Raw genomic sequence first — 17,546 nt, forward strand, 5'->3', positions numbered from 1 at the left:
CACCACCGTCTTCTACCACCGTCATTGGCACCACCACCATCACCATTATCACCACCATTGCCGCCACCTTCCACTTACGCCTTGCCACCGGCTTCCTCCACCATTACCACCGCTTCCAACACCACCACCTACACCACTGCCGCCTTCCACTTCCACCACCATTCACTGCCACCACCATTTCTTTTTAGAAATTAAAAAAGAATGTTATTTTGTTAATTTAATTTATTTGTCATTAAGAGGTGCATTTTGGATAGTCGAATTTAAAATTTATTCCATTCTAGGTTTTAAATTGGTCCAACCAAACACTCAAATGATTATTATCATTCAATTTTTATAACATTTCATATTTGCAATTAAACAATAAAATGAGAATAATCATTCCATTCTATTCCTATTCTCATTCCATTCCCATTTACATTTCACTCCATTCCTACATACCAAATGCAACATTAGGGTTTTCGACACTTTAGCATCATATTTAACTTCTGGACAAAAAAAAACATTTCACATTCTCATTGGAACCTTAGGCTTGATCTTGAGATACATCAATTTATCCAATTGGTATAATAAGGAAATAACAACACTCAAAAGACTCGAGCATAACATTCTTTTAGATTAAATAAGCACGCTAAAGTGATGGCTAAAATTGATTTGTCATGCTACCACAAAACAATTCTTAAATATAGGCATAAATACAACTTATGGACCTCATTGTACAACTTGACTTCAAAACCTGCTTTGGGTTTTAATGCCATAGTGCAGATGATTGGCTTCATTTGGAACTCTAACTGTGAAGCAAGATAGAGACATGCACAAAAATATGGTGAAAATAATCAATATCGAAGCTGTATTGGGTCACTTTTTAAATGTGCCTCATAAGTCCAAAGCTAGGCACTAATAAGAAGCAGCCGGAAACAACTTTGCCTCAAATATTCATGTTCATAGTAACTCTATCTTCCCCGCGCCCCTCTCGGTCTCTCTGTGTGCCAAATTCATCCAATTAACAACATTGCAAAGATAGGAACACACGCCCCACCCTCTTTGCAATAATATCAATCATTTCTTTATTTCATAACATTCCCCAGTGAACTATGGTAAACAGAACTACATGATTTTCATAATGATCATGTATGTATGTAGCTGCAGACTACTATCATAGTGACTTTAAACAAGCTTCAATTATTAGTATTATTTAGAAAAACAAACAGAGAATCTCCCACAGGAGATGGAATAACAGACCACTCAAAGATAGATGACTTAGATAGAATAGCATGCTGGCCGCTCCTGGAAACAACTCAAGAAGAAGCAGCACACTTTTAAAGCAAACTTTAGCATCATCCAAGGTTAAATCCCACAGAACGATTAATCTTACCGCTTCTCAAAATATGAAAATATAGATTTCCATTATTACGTATATTCCAACTCTGAACAAAAGTAGATAAAATACTCAAAGCTATTGCCAAATTAAATACTTGGAGCACGAAAAGGACATGAAGTTCTCAACAACTGGTGTACAGAACACGAATTGGCTAATGTTGAATCCTTTAATTCCAATGCAATACCTTCTTTCCACAACTTCTGTTCCTGAGACAATGTCATTTTCATAGTCATATTCCAAGTATATTAAGATGTTAAGGTTGAGGAAATAAACTAAAAAACATATACTTGGAGAAAGTTAAATATATATCCTATTAGGTTTAATGGGCAATCAAGACGACACTCCAACATCATTTTTCATTAAGCATGTGTTTAGTTATGCAGAATTGAAATTACATTCGAACTGCAATTTCATTGAACTGGAGTTCAACAATGTAATCCCAAATTCATCGTTTAAATCAACTTTGGAATTGATTTGTTATTGAATTCCAATTCTAATTTTAATATATTTTGATAAACTTACCATTCATTTGCTATTGAAACTGAAAACAATCAATATCATATAAATGATGTGCAAACATATACACGTATGCATATAAATAAATTAACACATATATACACACACATACTAACCTGGTCATGTGACTATTTCTATGTCGTTCTGTTCTCTCACTATAGGTAATATCCTTCCCAATTACCATCTTTTAAAGCTCCAATCCAAACTTTGAGAATGTGTTCTATTTTCCAGTAATCCACACCTTGTTTGTGAGGATCCAATGCCATAATAAGTTTCTCGGGCATATCATATAGGCAAAGGAATTTAAGGTTGGTTAGATGTTCAATGCCCGAGAGCACTTCCAATTCACAGCTAGTAATATATAGTGATTGAAGAAGTGGCATTGAGCCTTCCTCCACATTGACAATTCTTGTAAGCTTATGAGCCACAATATCTTTATCTTCTGAAACCTTCTAGTCTTGAAACATAATTCCCTCCCTTCATAAGCCTAATGAAGTTCAAGCTCTACCAAGTTGGGCAAATATTGAAGTGATTCTAAAGGATCATTCATTAATTTGCTCCAACCTAAACATAGTCTCGTTAGGCTATGAAGAGAAGTTATCCAGTGTGGTAACTTCTCTAAACGTCCCTCTAAATTGAATCGTTGAAGAAATTGAGGAGGCGAAGACAAAGATTGAATATCAATGATATCATCTTCTTCTACTGAACCTATATTCAATGAGCGAAGGTTGCTCAGCTTTTCAATAGAGGAGCACAAAGCCATCCCATCTTGTCTTCTCAACATTGTAATACATAATTTCCTCAGATGGGTCAGCCTCCATAGCTCTCCTACTATAATTCTACTATTATCATGGTTCACTTTGATAGAACAAACTTTTTGTAAGGAAGGCAAACCTTCTATTCCCACAATCATTTTAAAACCAAGTATCCCGTGGAAAAGTTAATAAGCTTCATAAGTGTAGCGATACACCAAGAGATGACGAAGTCGTCGGAGCTTTAGGATCTAAACAAGAAACTCCGTTACATAGGTGTCCTTAGGATCCAACGTTTCAAGGTTCTCAAGTTTTCCAATGGAGTTGGTAAGAGTTCTGATCTTTGTTCTTGTTAAATACAAAAGATAGAACTCTGTATTGTATTTAACATGGTATCAGAGCCTTCGATCTCTTGGAAACAATCTACCAGTTTATCATAGTCATCGCCAGAGATGGCACCATTAGCCCCATCCTCGGCGGCGGCGGTCAACCAACACGCTTCCGCACTCTATTATCTTCATAAAGATCTTCATATGCCTCGTCCAGGGAAGCCTCGTTATCTAAGTCTTCCGTCGGGAAACCCAACGAGATGCCTTGTTTAGAGAAGCCCCGCCTAGGGAAGCCTCGTTGTTTAACGATGTCTCGATCATAGATGCTCAACGTATTGGATCAGCTCCGTCACTGCACCACCATGCGCCTCAAGTGGTAATCCCATTCTTCCATGCGCCTTCACGTGCACCAGTGGTAATCCCACACCTCAACGTGTCGGATCAGCTCCAACACCGTGCCATTACGCACCATCAGTAGTCATCATGTGCTCACATGTGCCTTTAACATGGTGAATCTTCACAAATTTATCACCCATCAGTTTATAGTAGTTACCATAGGGGTTGGCAACGTCAAACTATTCATGCTCCGCATCTACTTCCAAGATTTTCACAGATCCACCCTACGTCACCTGACATGTGAACATTGGTGCAACGTTAGACACTTTCTGCAACGGTGCTAGTAGTTGTGCCATGTCACCTACCACGTCAGTTCTCTTCAAGCTTAAATACCGTAGATGAAATAATTTGGCTACTTCATTTGGAACTGTCTCTAAAGAAGCACCTCTCAGGTCCAAAACCTTTAACAACATCAAACCACCATTGAATAATATAGGCATTGATGACTTTGATAGAGGCTCTGCCACTTTGAACATTAGCAACAATCGAAGTTGAGAAAAATGATTTGTTTGCTGCAAGTTTCCCAAGGTATAGTGGATTGATAGGCGGCGAACTTTTTCCGGCCACCTTGTGTTTTCTTCACTAACGATCGCTGCAATGCTTTGTTCTATTGACTTTGAAATAATAATCTCACGAAAAAGGTCATGGATGCAGGACCTTCTAAGCCTTCCATCATAACATATCATTGCCACTTGGACCAAGCTTCTATTAACAAGCTCATTAAGGTAGCCTTCAGCAACTTCTTCTGAAGTCATCCCTTCTTTCGCTTCCACAAATCCTTCCGCAGTCCATAGCCGAATCAATTTCATTATCTTAATATGATAATCCTCTGGTAATATGCTGAAGTATATGAAACAAATTTTAAGATAATAAGGCAAATCATTGTAACTGAAAGAAAGTATTTCGTACTCTCAAGTTTGTCTCTTCCTTCCAATTCTGCACCAAGGCTGCGCATAGCCATTTCCCATTCATCCATTCTATTCTTGTCTTTGGTAGCCAAAACACCACTAATTGCCACAATTGCAAGGGGCAAGCCCACACATTTTTCCAAGATACTTTGTGAGAGTTCCTCTAAATGTGGAGGGCAGTATTTCTCTTGGAAGGTCTTCCAACAAAATAGAATCCAAGACTCTTTTGGCGACAATGCCTTCACAGCATGGATGTTACCATGGGATTCTACGCTAGAGGTTGAAGCTACACTACCAATGCGTGTTATGAGCAGTATTCGACTGCCATAATTGTTATCAGGCAATGCATATTTTAAGGCATCCCATGCATTTATACTCCACACATCATCGAGAACAATCACGTACCTTCTCTGTTGGAGGAAGTCCTTGAGTTGTGCCTTCAGGTTATTGTTGTCTATGGCTTCCAATCTTTAAGGATCCGGTTTCCTGACTTCATCAAAGAGATGTCAAATTAAATCTCTGAGATCAAAGGATTGAGAAACAATGATCTAAGCATGGATTTGAAATTGATTCGTCCCCCCATTCCCACCACCGAAACAACTTTGAGTATTAGGGTGTCCTTCATAAGCCACCCAATCAGCTGCTTCTTGGGCCCATCAATGGCCACAAGCTCAGCTTCTTCGAGTAGAAGTGCATCACCTCGATGATCATACCATGTGATGTTGACTGTGTTGGAGCTTGAGCTGTGCTCTGAGATGTTGAATTTGTAACGGTATCTCTGATGTCCCTCAGCATCTTCTCTTATTCCTCCCAAGAGTTTTAACTCTTGTTGAAGGAAGATGGTTAGGTGATTGAGCAGGAAGGTTACTGCATTCTTAGCCATTCTCTCTTGAATTTTATCAGTAAGCCTTTGGGTGGAGGGAATGCCAATGACTTTTGAATAAAGCAAAAACATATTTGAATCTGGTGAATTTAATTCTGCCGACAACCTAAAACTACATATTATAACCGCATAATCGCTGCCTCAATGTGTAACTTCCGTTCTGGGATGTACCAAGAGTTTCTTTATAAGTTTATTCCTTCCTTCGGAACAACATATTTAAAGATTCTCCAAATACACCCGCGAGGGAGAGTACCCCATTTCCTCATCCCTAAAATATCATAAATTCCTTTACTTACACACACACACACACATATATGTAAATATCTTCCAATGGTCCTATGAACGGACCCCACCCTTGCTATTATTTCAAGCATGTAACTAAATGTTGCCTACAATGACACTCGGATGAGACTCACCCGCGTACCTTCGCGGGTGAGAGTCACCGCACTTCCTCTCTCTCTCTCTTTCTATATATATATATATATATATATCTTCTAATGGTCCTATGGACAGATTCCTCCCTTACTATTATTTCAAGCAAGGTTGTCAAAATTGTGCTCCTAGATTGTAGAATTGCACGATTCTACGATCCTACCAACCCCAAACGAGTCAACTCGTATAGAAATCGCTCCCTGTGTAGAATCATATAGTAGAATCGCAAACAGAAGATTTTGAGATATTTTTTGTTTGGGCTTTTTTTTTTAACCTGGTTCACTTTATTAAGTGTTGGGTTCTCTAAATAAGAAAGGTCCACAGTTTTGGGGCCGAAAAAAAGTCCATATAAATAAGAAAAAAACACTATTTAGCCCTAATCCCCAATTCAATTTTTTTTTTAAGCATGAAGAATTGACCCTTTAATTCTGTTATGTTCTTTACTTCTTTACATTATGTGTTGTAACTATGTTTAATTCCTTTTCTATTTTATTTGTGTTCTCTTCTTTTAAGGGAGCTGTTGGAAGTTTGGATTAGGATTTGGGATTTGTGAACTTATGTTATGGATTAGGATTCAAACCTTCATCTTCTCACACACTTCACAACTTACAAATTGCGTAGTTATCATGAGAGCTCTACCTTTTGAGCTACATTCTCTTTTATATTATATTTGAACTTTGGAATGGTACCTTAATATATATATATATATATATATATATATATATATATATATATATATTGTGTGTATTTTGGCCTTATTCTTGTTATATTTTACACATTATATTGTTCAAGTTAGTTTGAATTATTTTTTTCACTAGTTGGTAGAATCTTACGATTCTCGATCCGATTCTACGATTCTGATTTTACGGAGCCCAAAATGATTTTATGTAGAATTCCGATTTTAACAACCTTGATTTCAAGCATGCAACTGAATGTTACCTATAGTGACACGTGGATGAGACTCACCCAATTACCTTTGCAGGTGAGAGTCATCCGCACTTCCTCGTCATAATTCATCATCCACACCCTTTTGATTGTTACTCTTTTTGTATACTGAATATAAATATTATTGTACTAAATGTACTAACTCCAAAAAGTCAAATCAGTTTAATTTGTTCCCACGTTTAACTGCTAGAGGTCATATATTGGCATCAATCAACTTTACATGTGTCCATCCTTTTCCCACTTGCCAATCCCAAAAGTTAATCTCATATATATTATAGAATATATTTTCTGAATCATGTCATAAATATATATAATAGATATATGTCTATAGTATTTTGTAGTTAATACTATATAAAAATAATAATGGAACCCCACCACGCACAAGCTGAAGGATGATCCACATCTGTAACTTATTTACAAATACTTCATGAGAGTTCTTCTAAATGTGGAGGGCAGCTGTTGTCTTGGAATGTTTTCCTACAAAACAGAGTCCATGACTCCTCTGGAGATAGTGGCTCCATAGTGTAGATGTTACATGGGATTCTATGGAAGAGATAGAAGCTACTTCACTAATGCGCGTTGTGAGTAGTATTCGACTACCACAATTATTGTTGGGTAATGTATTTTAAAGCATCCCATGCATTCATACTCCACACATCATCAAGAACAAGCACATACCTTCTCGGTTGGAGGAAATCCTTGAGTTGTGCCTTCAGATTATTGTTGTCCATGGATTCCAATATTTGAGGTGCCAGCTTCTTGACTTCATTAAAGAGTTGTTGAATTAAGTCTTTGAGATCAAAGGATTGTGAAACAGTGATCCAAGCATGGCTTTTAAAATGATTCTTCACCTCGATATTATCATAGACTTTCTTTATTTTTCCCATCCCCCCATTACCAGAACTAAAAAAACTTCTTGAAGTGTTGCCCAAAAGCCACACAATCAGCTGCTTTTTGGGCCCATTAATGCCATAAGATCTGCTTCTTCCAGTAGCAGTGAATCACCGCGACGATCATACCATGTTATTGACAGTCTTGGAAATTTGTAACGGTATTTCTAATGTCACTCAGCAATTATATTCACTCTAGACCTTATTATTTGTATCTTAGAAGCAATTCGATGGTGAGCTTTCAAGTATTTAATAGAGTGAGAAAGCTTACGAAGGACACCATAGAATCTGTCCCCATGATGACGAGCAAGGCGGAGCATGAATTCGTCCAGTACATCTTTAGTGTCGTAGGTAACTTCACACACTTGCTTAACCCATACTTAAAGTTCAAGGTCACTCTCTTCCATTGCATCAGCTACTCTCAAGAACGCCCTCATGCGTTCCAATTCATCTCTGACGCACTCAGCTTCTTCCTTTATTCTGCCCAAGAGTTTTGACTCTTCTCGAAGGAAGATTGTCAGGTGGTCGAATACAAAAGTTAGTGCAATCTCAGCCATTTTCTCTTATCTTCTTAATTTCTCCCAGAGAAGAATAGATAAAAAATAGAATTCAATTGCCAGACTTTCCAGATGGAATTTCAAATTTTGGTACAACCGGATTGGTATGTGGTAATTATTTAGGTTGATTCCAGCTCAAAGCCGTAAAATGGGCATTGCTCCAAAAAATCTTGACAAGACATTTAAATGAAATCTGCTTTGAATTTCAAATTTTGGTTAACCGTTTTTTTTTCTTCGCATTTATTGATTTTACAATGACATTCATTATTCATCAGTAAAACTTAGGATATCTTGTCAAGACAATAACTTAGTCAACAATTTTACATCGCTTATGTAACAATTAACTCACATCGCTTAGGTAACAACTTTACATTGCTGATTTGTAACTGATATATTGTTCGCGTAATCAATGTATTGTTTGTGTAAGCAGAAGATCCAAACATAAGAGGTGATGAGCACTGAAAAGTGCGCATTTAAACCCATTAAGCTTAAGCATTCTAGTACCTTTATCTATCTTACTTTGCCGTTTTAGACTTATTACGTGTTATTTATATTTTCAGGCACTAATCCCAAAATTGAGCTAACTCAGCCAAATAAGAGCTTAATTGAAGCAATCCTGAGATAAACCAAAGGAGGGAGCAAAGTGGAGAAAGAAAGGAGCAAAAAGGAATCAAAGTTGTGCAGCTGAAAAGTTCGATCGATCCAACTTAGAGTTCGATCGATCGAACATCTATGATCGATCACAGTACTTCTCGATAGATCCAACCTTGGCCTTTGCTGAAATTCCAAGTTCGATCGATCCAACATCACCTTCGATCGATCGAACCCTATTTTGTCCTATTCAAATGATTGATCTTATCCACAGCTGTACGCCTACCAACCACTTTTGTCCTTTTCCCCATAAATATCTTCGAAATATCTCAGCCTTGTCCTTATCCGGAGGAGTCAGACCACTTCGATCGATCCAAGATGCAGTTCGATCGATCGAACCCATCTTCGATCGATCCAAGTTAAGGTTCGATCGATCGAACTTCCTCCAGCGAGAAAAAGTTAAGTCCAGCTCATTTATTCCGTCCTTCACCCAATCATTGGAGAATATGCCTTGCACGACCACAGCTCATCATAGGGTGTATTTGACCTACCTATATAAGGAATATGATACACTTTTTGGAGGGGGGTCTAGAGTCTCTTGGCACACATTGAAAATCATCTTGGAGGCTCTTCTTGGAGAGGAGGAAGGAGGGAAGCTAAAGTACCATTGGAGGAGATCTTCACCAACAAGGAGCAGCCATGGAGTTAGCCCTTGAGGGTTGGATCATCACTACCAGGAGTGTCTAGACATCCTCTTGGGGCTAGAGTTAGCCCCAAGCATGCTTTCTATACTCTAATCTTGTGTATTATTGAGGGATTAGTGTTGTATGATACATCTTGATATTCATGTATATATAAATCTTGATTATTTCATGGTTTGTATGGTTTAATGCTTCCAATTGACTATTCTATGCTACCCATATGTCTATGTATGCTAAAGTAGGATATTCATGTGCTTATCTCTAGATTTAGTGTTTTTTATGCATGTCTATGTATATTGATGGAATAGATCTAGAGATTATCAAGATGATATGCTTAATGAATGCTATTTTGGTTCATTTGATGGTTTATGCCTATTCTTGATGGCTTGTGCCTCTCCCCTAGTCTAGATAACTTTATTTTCATGCTAGTAGTGTAGATTTAGTGTAGTGGTAGTATAATGTTAGATGGGAGGACAATCTACTCTTGATATTTGATGTTCCATGCTTGTGAGTCCAAATGGCGTATTCCTCTAATATTGTGTTGCATGTGGATTGTGAGCTTAATGAAGGATTAATGACTAGTTATGATATGTTGTATCTTTCACATGTGTTTAGACAATTTATTCCTCTCCCAATAGATAAATTGTGGCCTCTCACATGATGTTTAGATAATGCATGTTTAACTAAGTCATCCTTATGGATTGCTTGGACTATGAGCTTAATGAAAGGTTCAATGACTTGATTTGATATTTTGTTCTCTTCACATGATGTCTAGACAATATATTCCTCTACCAATAGATGTATTGTGGCCTCACACATGTTGATTGAGACAATTTGCACTCGTTGAGTCACCCTTACCAATTGAATGTCTTTTACACACACAACATTGTTGCAACAAGAGGTGATCCTTATTCATTTTTATAGAATTGTCTTTTATAATTCTCTCAAAACTATTTTATATTTTTTGAGTTCTTGAATTTTATTTATTAAGTACAACACATTTAAGTCTAGTCCTTTAGTGCATCATCAACTTTTTGGCCTTACAGTGTCCTGATATATATTAAATATCGACACAATTAAATCTAGTTCATTTTTTTTTTTTTTAGAGCAATTTCAAGGCCAAAATGACAATTAGTAAGAAATTTGGCAGTTAATGGGTAGAAAGTTGGACAGGATAAGTTATTATGAGCAGCTTCAAGTTACATAATATATAGTAACTGCAATATAGATATATACACACACATATACAAAATTGAGTTTTCAAGTCTATTTAATTTGGGGTCAGACAGCCATTAGTTGGGGGATCACAATCCTTCCTCGGGCAACCTAATGAATCATACGAGCCAACATAATCTAAGAGTTTATAAAGCTTGAATGGTTGAAAATAATGTTGCATTTGGTAACCCCTTGTTTTTGTGACAAAGATGGTTGAAAATAATGTTGCATTTTGAAGCACTAATTTTTTTGTAATTGAAATTAAAGAAAATTTAATTTAAATTTTGAATAAAATTTCTCTGATTTCAATTTTGAAACCCTTTACGCTTATGCAGTGCTCCCTAACATAGCTTAATTAAATTATTTACCCTAATGTGCCACAGTTGGGTTGGTACAAAATTATGCATGATGGTATAACCATTGTTTGGACAATCTTGATATACATTTCATCATTTTGTGTCAATTCATCTTGATAGACATTAAATACTTATGGAAGATTTCTTTCTGGATGATACTTGTTTACTTGTTTTTTTTTTTTTTTTTGACGCTTAATACTTATCTACTAAATCACTACAAAGAGTAAGCTGTTTGCGAAGCAATTGTTTTTTAGGTTAGCGACTCGTTTGCAAGATGGTGGGAGTGAGTTTGAGGTCTAGAGCAACTCGGCTTGGTCGTGTTTGAGTTTAGCAATGTGGTTTTAGCATAAGTCTATGTCAAGTTTGATTTAATCGAGTAGACTGCTTTAATATGGATTATTAATTTTGTGGTTTTTTCTCATTGAGATTTCTTACATATAAATCTGGTATGTTTTGGAGCAATGTTACATGGCTCGAAAATTTATGGTATGTATCTCGAATTTGAAAGACAAATATGTCTTTAATTTTAATAGATATTACACTTTTTCTTTCTTGTGGAAATATTAACGTATTTAAGTTATAGTTAAATTAAGGAACCAGATAAGTTCAAAGATGAATAATGTATATACACATTTGTATGAATTATTTGTTGAAGGGGAATTGAGAACAAACATTAAATTAAGTTTCTCTCTTTAATTTTCTTTTCTCTACTTTTATCACACACATAATACACTCTTACGCACGCACACATATATATACACACACTCTTATGCACTCTTGGCTTTATAATTATAATAAACATGAAGATTATTGATCAATTTATCAAATTATTCACACATGTAGATCGTTGAGGAAATTAAGATTCTTATTCAAAAGAAAGAGGACTCGAAATATAGTTTTAAAAAACTTTAAGTGGATTTTGTATTTATTTAATTATTCACACATAAAAATTGATTTAGAAATTTAGGTTTTTATTGAAGAAAAAGAGTTAACCCCTAAAACGTTTATCAAAAGTGTTATGTTAGGGTTCAAATTTTATCATAAATAATTTTATCCTATTTTTTCTCTGAAACTTACCATGTATTCGCTTGACAAAATTGTATTCAAAATACACAAAGTTAAGTTGTTATATCATCGGTCAAAAAGTTGCCATATCACTAGTAATGCGATTGAAACAACCTAATTTCGAGTTTGAAAACAGCTATAATCTTGTAAATGAGGCTGGCAAAAATTGTAGAACTTGTCTCAAGCTTTTCATGGTATCTTATGGGTCATGTGAACTGCACCCGAATTGAAAGTTATTGTTGTTTGAATTTTGAATTAATTTTCAATAGTTTTTGAACTTGACTATTCAATCACTCCATGTACTCCAACGTTGCTTGTTTGGTATCAAAGTGCCTACTCCTTGAAGGGCTCCTCCAAACACTGCCTTACCTTAAATAGTAAACAACAAAGACAAAAACTGGAACCTTCTATTATATAATTATTTTGTTCAACATTTTATTTATCCATATTACACAATTGGACAACCTTATTAGTGTTGTTGGAGTCCAAGTTATTGGATTTGACTTTTTTTATACATTGTCTCTATAAAATGAAATGCATTACATAAAAATTAACAATGAATAAATATAAACTCAGAAGTCAGAACAATAGGTGATGATCTCAACAACAACTTTGCATTTTCCAAAAACACAATAAATGAAATGCTGTTGCTTGTACTACTCTTTGAAGGGCTCCTCCAAACACAATAAATTGTATAATGTAACACAATATACAACAACTTAAATCACTTAAAAGGGGAAAAGAAGAACAACATCAGTTATCCATAAAAATAAAATAAAAACAAAACATTAGATAGTGATGATCTTAACAACAACTTTGCAAGGACTCATCTCCATTTCTCTCTATATATAATTTCCTTCCCAACTACCTTCCAGGAATACCCCGAATCAGTTATCCTATAAAAATAAAATAACATAATATATTAAAAAGGAAAAATAAATAAATAAAGAAAAAACAAATCAGTTATCCTATTAAAATAAAATAAAAGCAAATATTAGGTGACCTGATCAGTACTAATCATCTCAACTTTGTAAGGACTCTTCTCCATCTCTCTCTCTCCATAATCTCCTTCCCAACGACTATCCAGGAAAGTTCAAGAAATGTGAATATTGGGGATGTGTGCTATTTTCCAATAATCCCCACCCTGTTTGTGCGGATCCAGTGTCATTTTCAATTTATCTGACAGATCAAGGGATTTAAGGTTGGTTAGATGTTGAATGCCAGTGGGTACCTCTTCCACCAAGCTACAGTTCCAAATAATCAGCTTTTCAAGATGAGGCAATGATCCCTTCTCCATTCTCACCCACCTCAATCCTTCTAAACCCCAAAGCTGTAATCTCTTAAGCTTCTGAAACCCTGTCGCTTTGATACACAGTTCCTCCCCTTGGTAAGCTTCAACAAGTCCAATATCTATCAGATTGGGCAAATCTTGAAGGGATTGCAATGGATCATCCCTTAACTTGCTAAACCGAAGCTGCAGTCTCACCAGGTTATGAAGAGAAGTTATCCAATGCGGCAAATTTTCTAAACGTCCCCTCAAATAGAGCCGTTGAAGAGACCCAGGAGGAGAAGACAATTGTTGAATATCAACAATCCCCTCCATCCGTTCTACAGAACTTATGTCCAATGATTGAAGGTTACTCAGCTTTTCAAGAGAGGAGCACAAAGCCTTCCCATCCTCCCTTCTCAACTCCGTAATCCCCAATCTCCTCAACTGGGTCAGTCTCCCTAGCTCTCCCATTACAATTCTACCATTCTCATTGCTCGCTTCAATTAAATAGAGTTGTTGTAAGGAAGACAAACCTTCTATTCCCACTATTGCTTTAAAGCCATATATTTTCATCAAACCGTAGCAGTACACCAAGAGATGACGAAGACGCTGGAGCTTTAGAATCTGAACAGGCAACTCAGTTACATTGCTGTATTTGAGATCCAAAGTTTCAAGGTTTTCAAGCTTACCTATGGATTTTGGAAGCATCTTAACCTCTGTTCTCCTCAAGCTTAAATACCTGAGATGAAATAGTTTACCTATGGATTTTGGAAGTATCTTCAAAGAAGCACCCCTCAGGTCCAAAACCCTTAACAACCTAACCCCCCCATTGAATAATATAGGATTCAACGACTTGGATATAGGTTCTTCCACCGAGAACATGAGCAAGGAACGGAGTTGAGGAAAACGATTTATCTGCTGCAAGTTCCCCAAGGTGTACTGAATTGACAGGCGCCGAACTTTTTCCGGCCACGTTGTGCTTTCTTTGCTTACCATGGCTGCAATGTTTTGTTCTCTTGACTTTGAAGTAATTACTTCACGGAAAAGGTCATGGATGCGACACTCTTTGAGCCTTCCAGTATCATCTATCTTTGCCACTTGGACCAAGCTTCTATTAATAAGCTCGTTGAGATAGTCTTCAGCAACTTCTTCCATTGTCAGTCGCCCTATCACTTCCACAAATCCTTCTGCGATCCACAGTCGAATCAATCTCATGCGCTCAATCTCGTAATCCTCAGGGAATAAGCCCAAGTACAAAAAACATATTTTTAGATAGTAAGGCAAATCATAGTAACTCAGAGAGAGTATCTTTTTCACACTCTCAAGTTTGCCGTGGCCTTCTAACTGAGCGCCAAGGCTAAGGTGAAACAATTCCCATTCATGGGTTGTACTTTTGTCTTTTGTAGCCAAAACACCACTAATTGCCACAATTGCAAGTGGCAAGCCCTCACACTTTTCTAAGATACTTTGTGAGATTTTCTCTAAATGTTGAGGGCAATGGTTGCCTTGGAATGTCTTCCTACGAAACAGAGTCCAAGACTCTTGTGGGGACAATGGTTTCATAGTATAGACATGATCAGGAGATTCTACACAAGATGTAGAAGCTACATCAACAATGCGGGTCGTGAGCAGTATTCGGCTGCCATTATTGTTGTCAGGCAATGCATATTTAAAAGCATTCCATGCATCTATTTGCCAGACATCATCTAAAACAAGCACGTACCTTCTCTGTTGGAGGAAATCTTTGATTTGTGCTTTCAAGTCATTGCTGTCCATGGTTTCCAAACTTTGAGGGGCCGTTTGCTTGGATTCATCGAAGAGTCTTCGAATTACGTATTTGAGAAGCTCTCTGAGATCAAATGATTGAGAAACAGTGATCCAAGCATGACATTGGAAACGATTCTTCGCCTCCATATCATCATAGACTTTCTTTACTAGGGTGGTTTTTCCCATACCCCCCATCCCCACCACCGAAACGACTTTGAGTCTTGGACTGTCCTCCAGAAGCCACCCAATCAGCTGTTTCTTGGGCCCATCCATGCCAACAAGCTCAGCCTCTTCCAGTAGAAGTGCATCACCTCGACGATCATACCATGCGTTGTTGTTGACAGTGGTGGAGCTTGATCCATGCTCTGAGATACTAAATCTATCACGGTATCTTTGATGTATATTTTCGACTCTGGACTTTATTTTATGTATCTCAGAAGCAATTCGATGGCGAGCTTTCAAGTTCTTGATAGAACAAGAAATCTTACGAAGAAAACCATAGAATCCATCCCGGTGATGATGAGCAAGGCGAAGGATGAATTCATCAAGGACATCTTCGGTGTCATAAGCAACTTCCCTCACTTGCTTAACCCATACTTGAAGTTGTGGGTCAAGCTCTTCCTTTGCATCAGCAACCCTCAGGAAAGCTCTCATCTCCTCCAATTCATTTCTGATGCACTCGACATCTTCCTTAATTCCTCCCAGAAGTTTGGCCTCTTCTAGAAGGAGCGGTGTCAGCTGGTTGATCAGAAAGGTTACTGCACTCTCTGCCATTCTCTCCTCTTTTTTCTCTCTCAGATAACAATAAAGACAGAAGGTTTTGATGGCTTGGCTCCCCAATCTCAGTATGAATTTCAATAAATACAAGTCATTGTGCTTTGCTTGGAATATAATTATGCTTTGCTTTGATTCATCACTTCATGTTGTGTTCTGTAAAAAGCAAAAGAACCTATTCTTATTGTCAATCAAAGTGATTACTTTCTTTTGACAGTGAATGGATACCTCTCTTTGAGGATACATTTTAGAATAAAATATTTTAAGAGAGAACGAAAACAAATAAGTTAAAACCATTTTATTTTTTCCTGAGAAAACTTATTCTTGTCTTTGAAGAAGTTAAACAGATGAACCATGTTATTTATTCAGATTATTTTCTAAAATATTGAGTTTGGAAGTATATGCCCGATACTTTTTACTTCTTAAGATGAATATTTTTCTTACTTGTAATTTCAAATGCTTCAATTTCACACTAATCAAATACTGAACTTAGGAATATATTTCTTACATAAATAGTTTACTGAACAAGCATGAGTGAATCTATTATTTCCATCAGCTTCAAGTTTCATCTTAAAGATAAAGATGTAAACAATAAAGAAAGGAATACAGCATAATTGTCTATGAACCCTAATTGCAGCATCAACTTTTGGGCCCTACACTACCCCACAATATAGGTAGATAGCTTACTGAAATAGAAAAGAAAAAGCATGAGTGAATCTATTATTTGCATCAGCTTCAAGTTTCCTAAAGGTAAAGATGGAAACAGCAAAGAAAGAAAAGCTGAATTCAGAAATTAAAGAAGAAGAAATGAATACAATGAATTGATAAAGAAAGGTATAATGCAAAACATAAGTTAGCTTGTTTGCTTCATGAAATCAGCTATTTATGCTTTTAAACTAGAATCCATTTGAGAATGATTATCTAAATTGATGAGGTAGGTTATGTTAGGCAATCCCAATGAACACTGCTTGCAGCATTCCAGCACTTCCCTTCTGAAGAGGCAAAGACTGAATGAATCAAAATTTTGTCCCAACTATTCTCTCAGTGGTTTTCTGCTGTGCAACTTTTTCATATTTACTTCATTTTACCACTTTTAACTGTGAATTTCACTTCTATAATGCTAAAATTTCAGCTAATATTTACGCACCTATAAAAATGGTCAAATTCACCATTTAAAATTTTTTATTTCAAAATTAGTAAAGTTCTTCGCGGTGAAACTCATAAGATGTTGAAATTTGTCATTTAGATAAATTTCAAAATGAGGAAGTTCATGTTGGTGTAATTAACCATTGCAAGCAGGGACGAACCTATTACTAAGTGAAGATGTTTTTTTGGGGGAGGGGGAATTGCCCCCACTGAATTTTTTACTAATATGCCATGTTATTTTTTTATTTTTTAATATATACCCCTAAAATATTGCTAATGCTCCCTTAAAATTATTACAAAATTTAAAATTCAGCGGGGCAGCGAGAATATTGCTAATGCCCCCTTAAAATTATTACAAAATTTAAAATTCAGCAGGGTGCCTCGCTGCCCCGCTGAATTTTAAATTTTGTAATAATTTTAAGGGAGCATTAGCAATATTTTAGGGGTATATATTAAAAAATTAAAAAATAACATGGCATATTAGTAAAAAATTCAGTGGGCAATTCCCCCCGCTGAATTTTAAATTTTGTAATAATTTTAAGAGGGCATTAGCAATATTTTAGGGATATATATTAAAAAATAAAAAAATAACATGGCATATTAGTAAAAAAAATTCAGTGGGGCCAATCCCCCCGCCCCCGCCGCTGAATTTTAAATTTTTTAGTAATATGCCAT

At 36.4% G+C, this 17,546-nt stretch overlaps 2 protein-coding genes across 2 annotated transcripts; both read right to left on the reverse strand.

Annotated features, from left to right (window-relative positions):
• Positions 1 to 3,436: 3,436 nt before the first annotated feature.
• Positions 3,437 to 7,426, reverse strand: LOC132305186 (disease resistance protein RPM1-like). The gene is made up of 5 exons (XM_059802863.1): positions 7,218 to 7,426; positions 4,869 to 5,274; positions 4,281 to 4,716; positions 3,605 to 4,200; positions 3,437 to 3,490 (listed from the first exon to the last, which is right to left on the reverse strand). Exons 1-5 carry the CDS (start codon positions 7,424 to 7,426, stop codon positions 3,437 to 3,439), a joined length of 1,701 nt encoding a protein of 566 aa, XP_059658846.1.
• A 5,157-nt stretch (positions 7,427 to 12,583) lies between these two features.
• On the reverse strand, positions 12,584 to 15,766 carry LOC132303618 (putative disease resistance protein At1g50180). The gene is made up of 2 exons (XM_059800955.1): positions 14,908 to 15,766; positions 12,584 to 12,810 (listed from the first exon to the last, which is right to left on the reverse strand). The coding sequence occupies exons 1-2, from the start codon at positions 15,723 to 15,725 to the stop codon at positions 12,741 to 12,743; spliced, it is 888 nt and encodes a 295-aa protein (XP_059656938.1). The 5' UTR covers positions 15,726 to 15,766; the 3' UTR covers positions 12,584 to 12,740.
• Positions 15,767 to 17,546: the final 1,780 nt, after the last annotated feature.

The sequence above is a fragment of the Cornus florida genome, unplaced genomic scaffold, assembly GCF_030987335.1.
Source record: "Cornus florida cultivar Cherokee Brave unplaced genomic scaffold, ASM3098733v1 CherokeeBrave_3.0.0_Hap2_Chr04, whole genome shotgun sequence".
NCBI classification, from domain to species: domain Eukaryota; kingdom Viridiplantae; phylum Streptophyta; class Magnoliopsida; order Cornales; family Cornaceae; genus Cornus; species Cornus florida.

What these genes read in the sequence shown, in the direction of transcription:
- LOC132305186 (XM_059802863.1), bottom strand. Translation starts at nt 7,426, where the DNA reads ATGGGAAAAATAAAGAAAGTCTATGATAATATCGAGGTGAAGAATCAT. An exon ending in TACTCAAAGTTGTTTCGGTG is followed by an intron (nt 4,717 to 4,868) that starts GTGGGAATGGGG and finishes AATAACCTGAAG; the next exon opens with GCACAACTCAAGGACTTCCT. An exon ending in AGGAAGAGACAAACTTGAGA is followed by an intron (nt 4,201 to 4,280) that starts GTACGAAATACT and finishes GCATATTACCAG; the next exon opens with AGGATTATCATATTAAGATA.
- LOC132303618 (XM_059800955.1), bottom strand. Translation starts at nt 15,725, where the DNA reads ATGGCAGAGAGTGCAGTAACCTTTCTGATCAACCAGCTGACACCGCTC. An exon ending in GATTTCCTCCAACAGAGAAG is followed by an intron (nt 12,811 to 14,907) that starts GTACGTGCTTGT and finishes TTATTTTTATAG; the next exon opens with GATAACTGATTCGGGGTATT.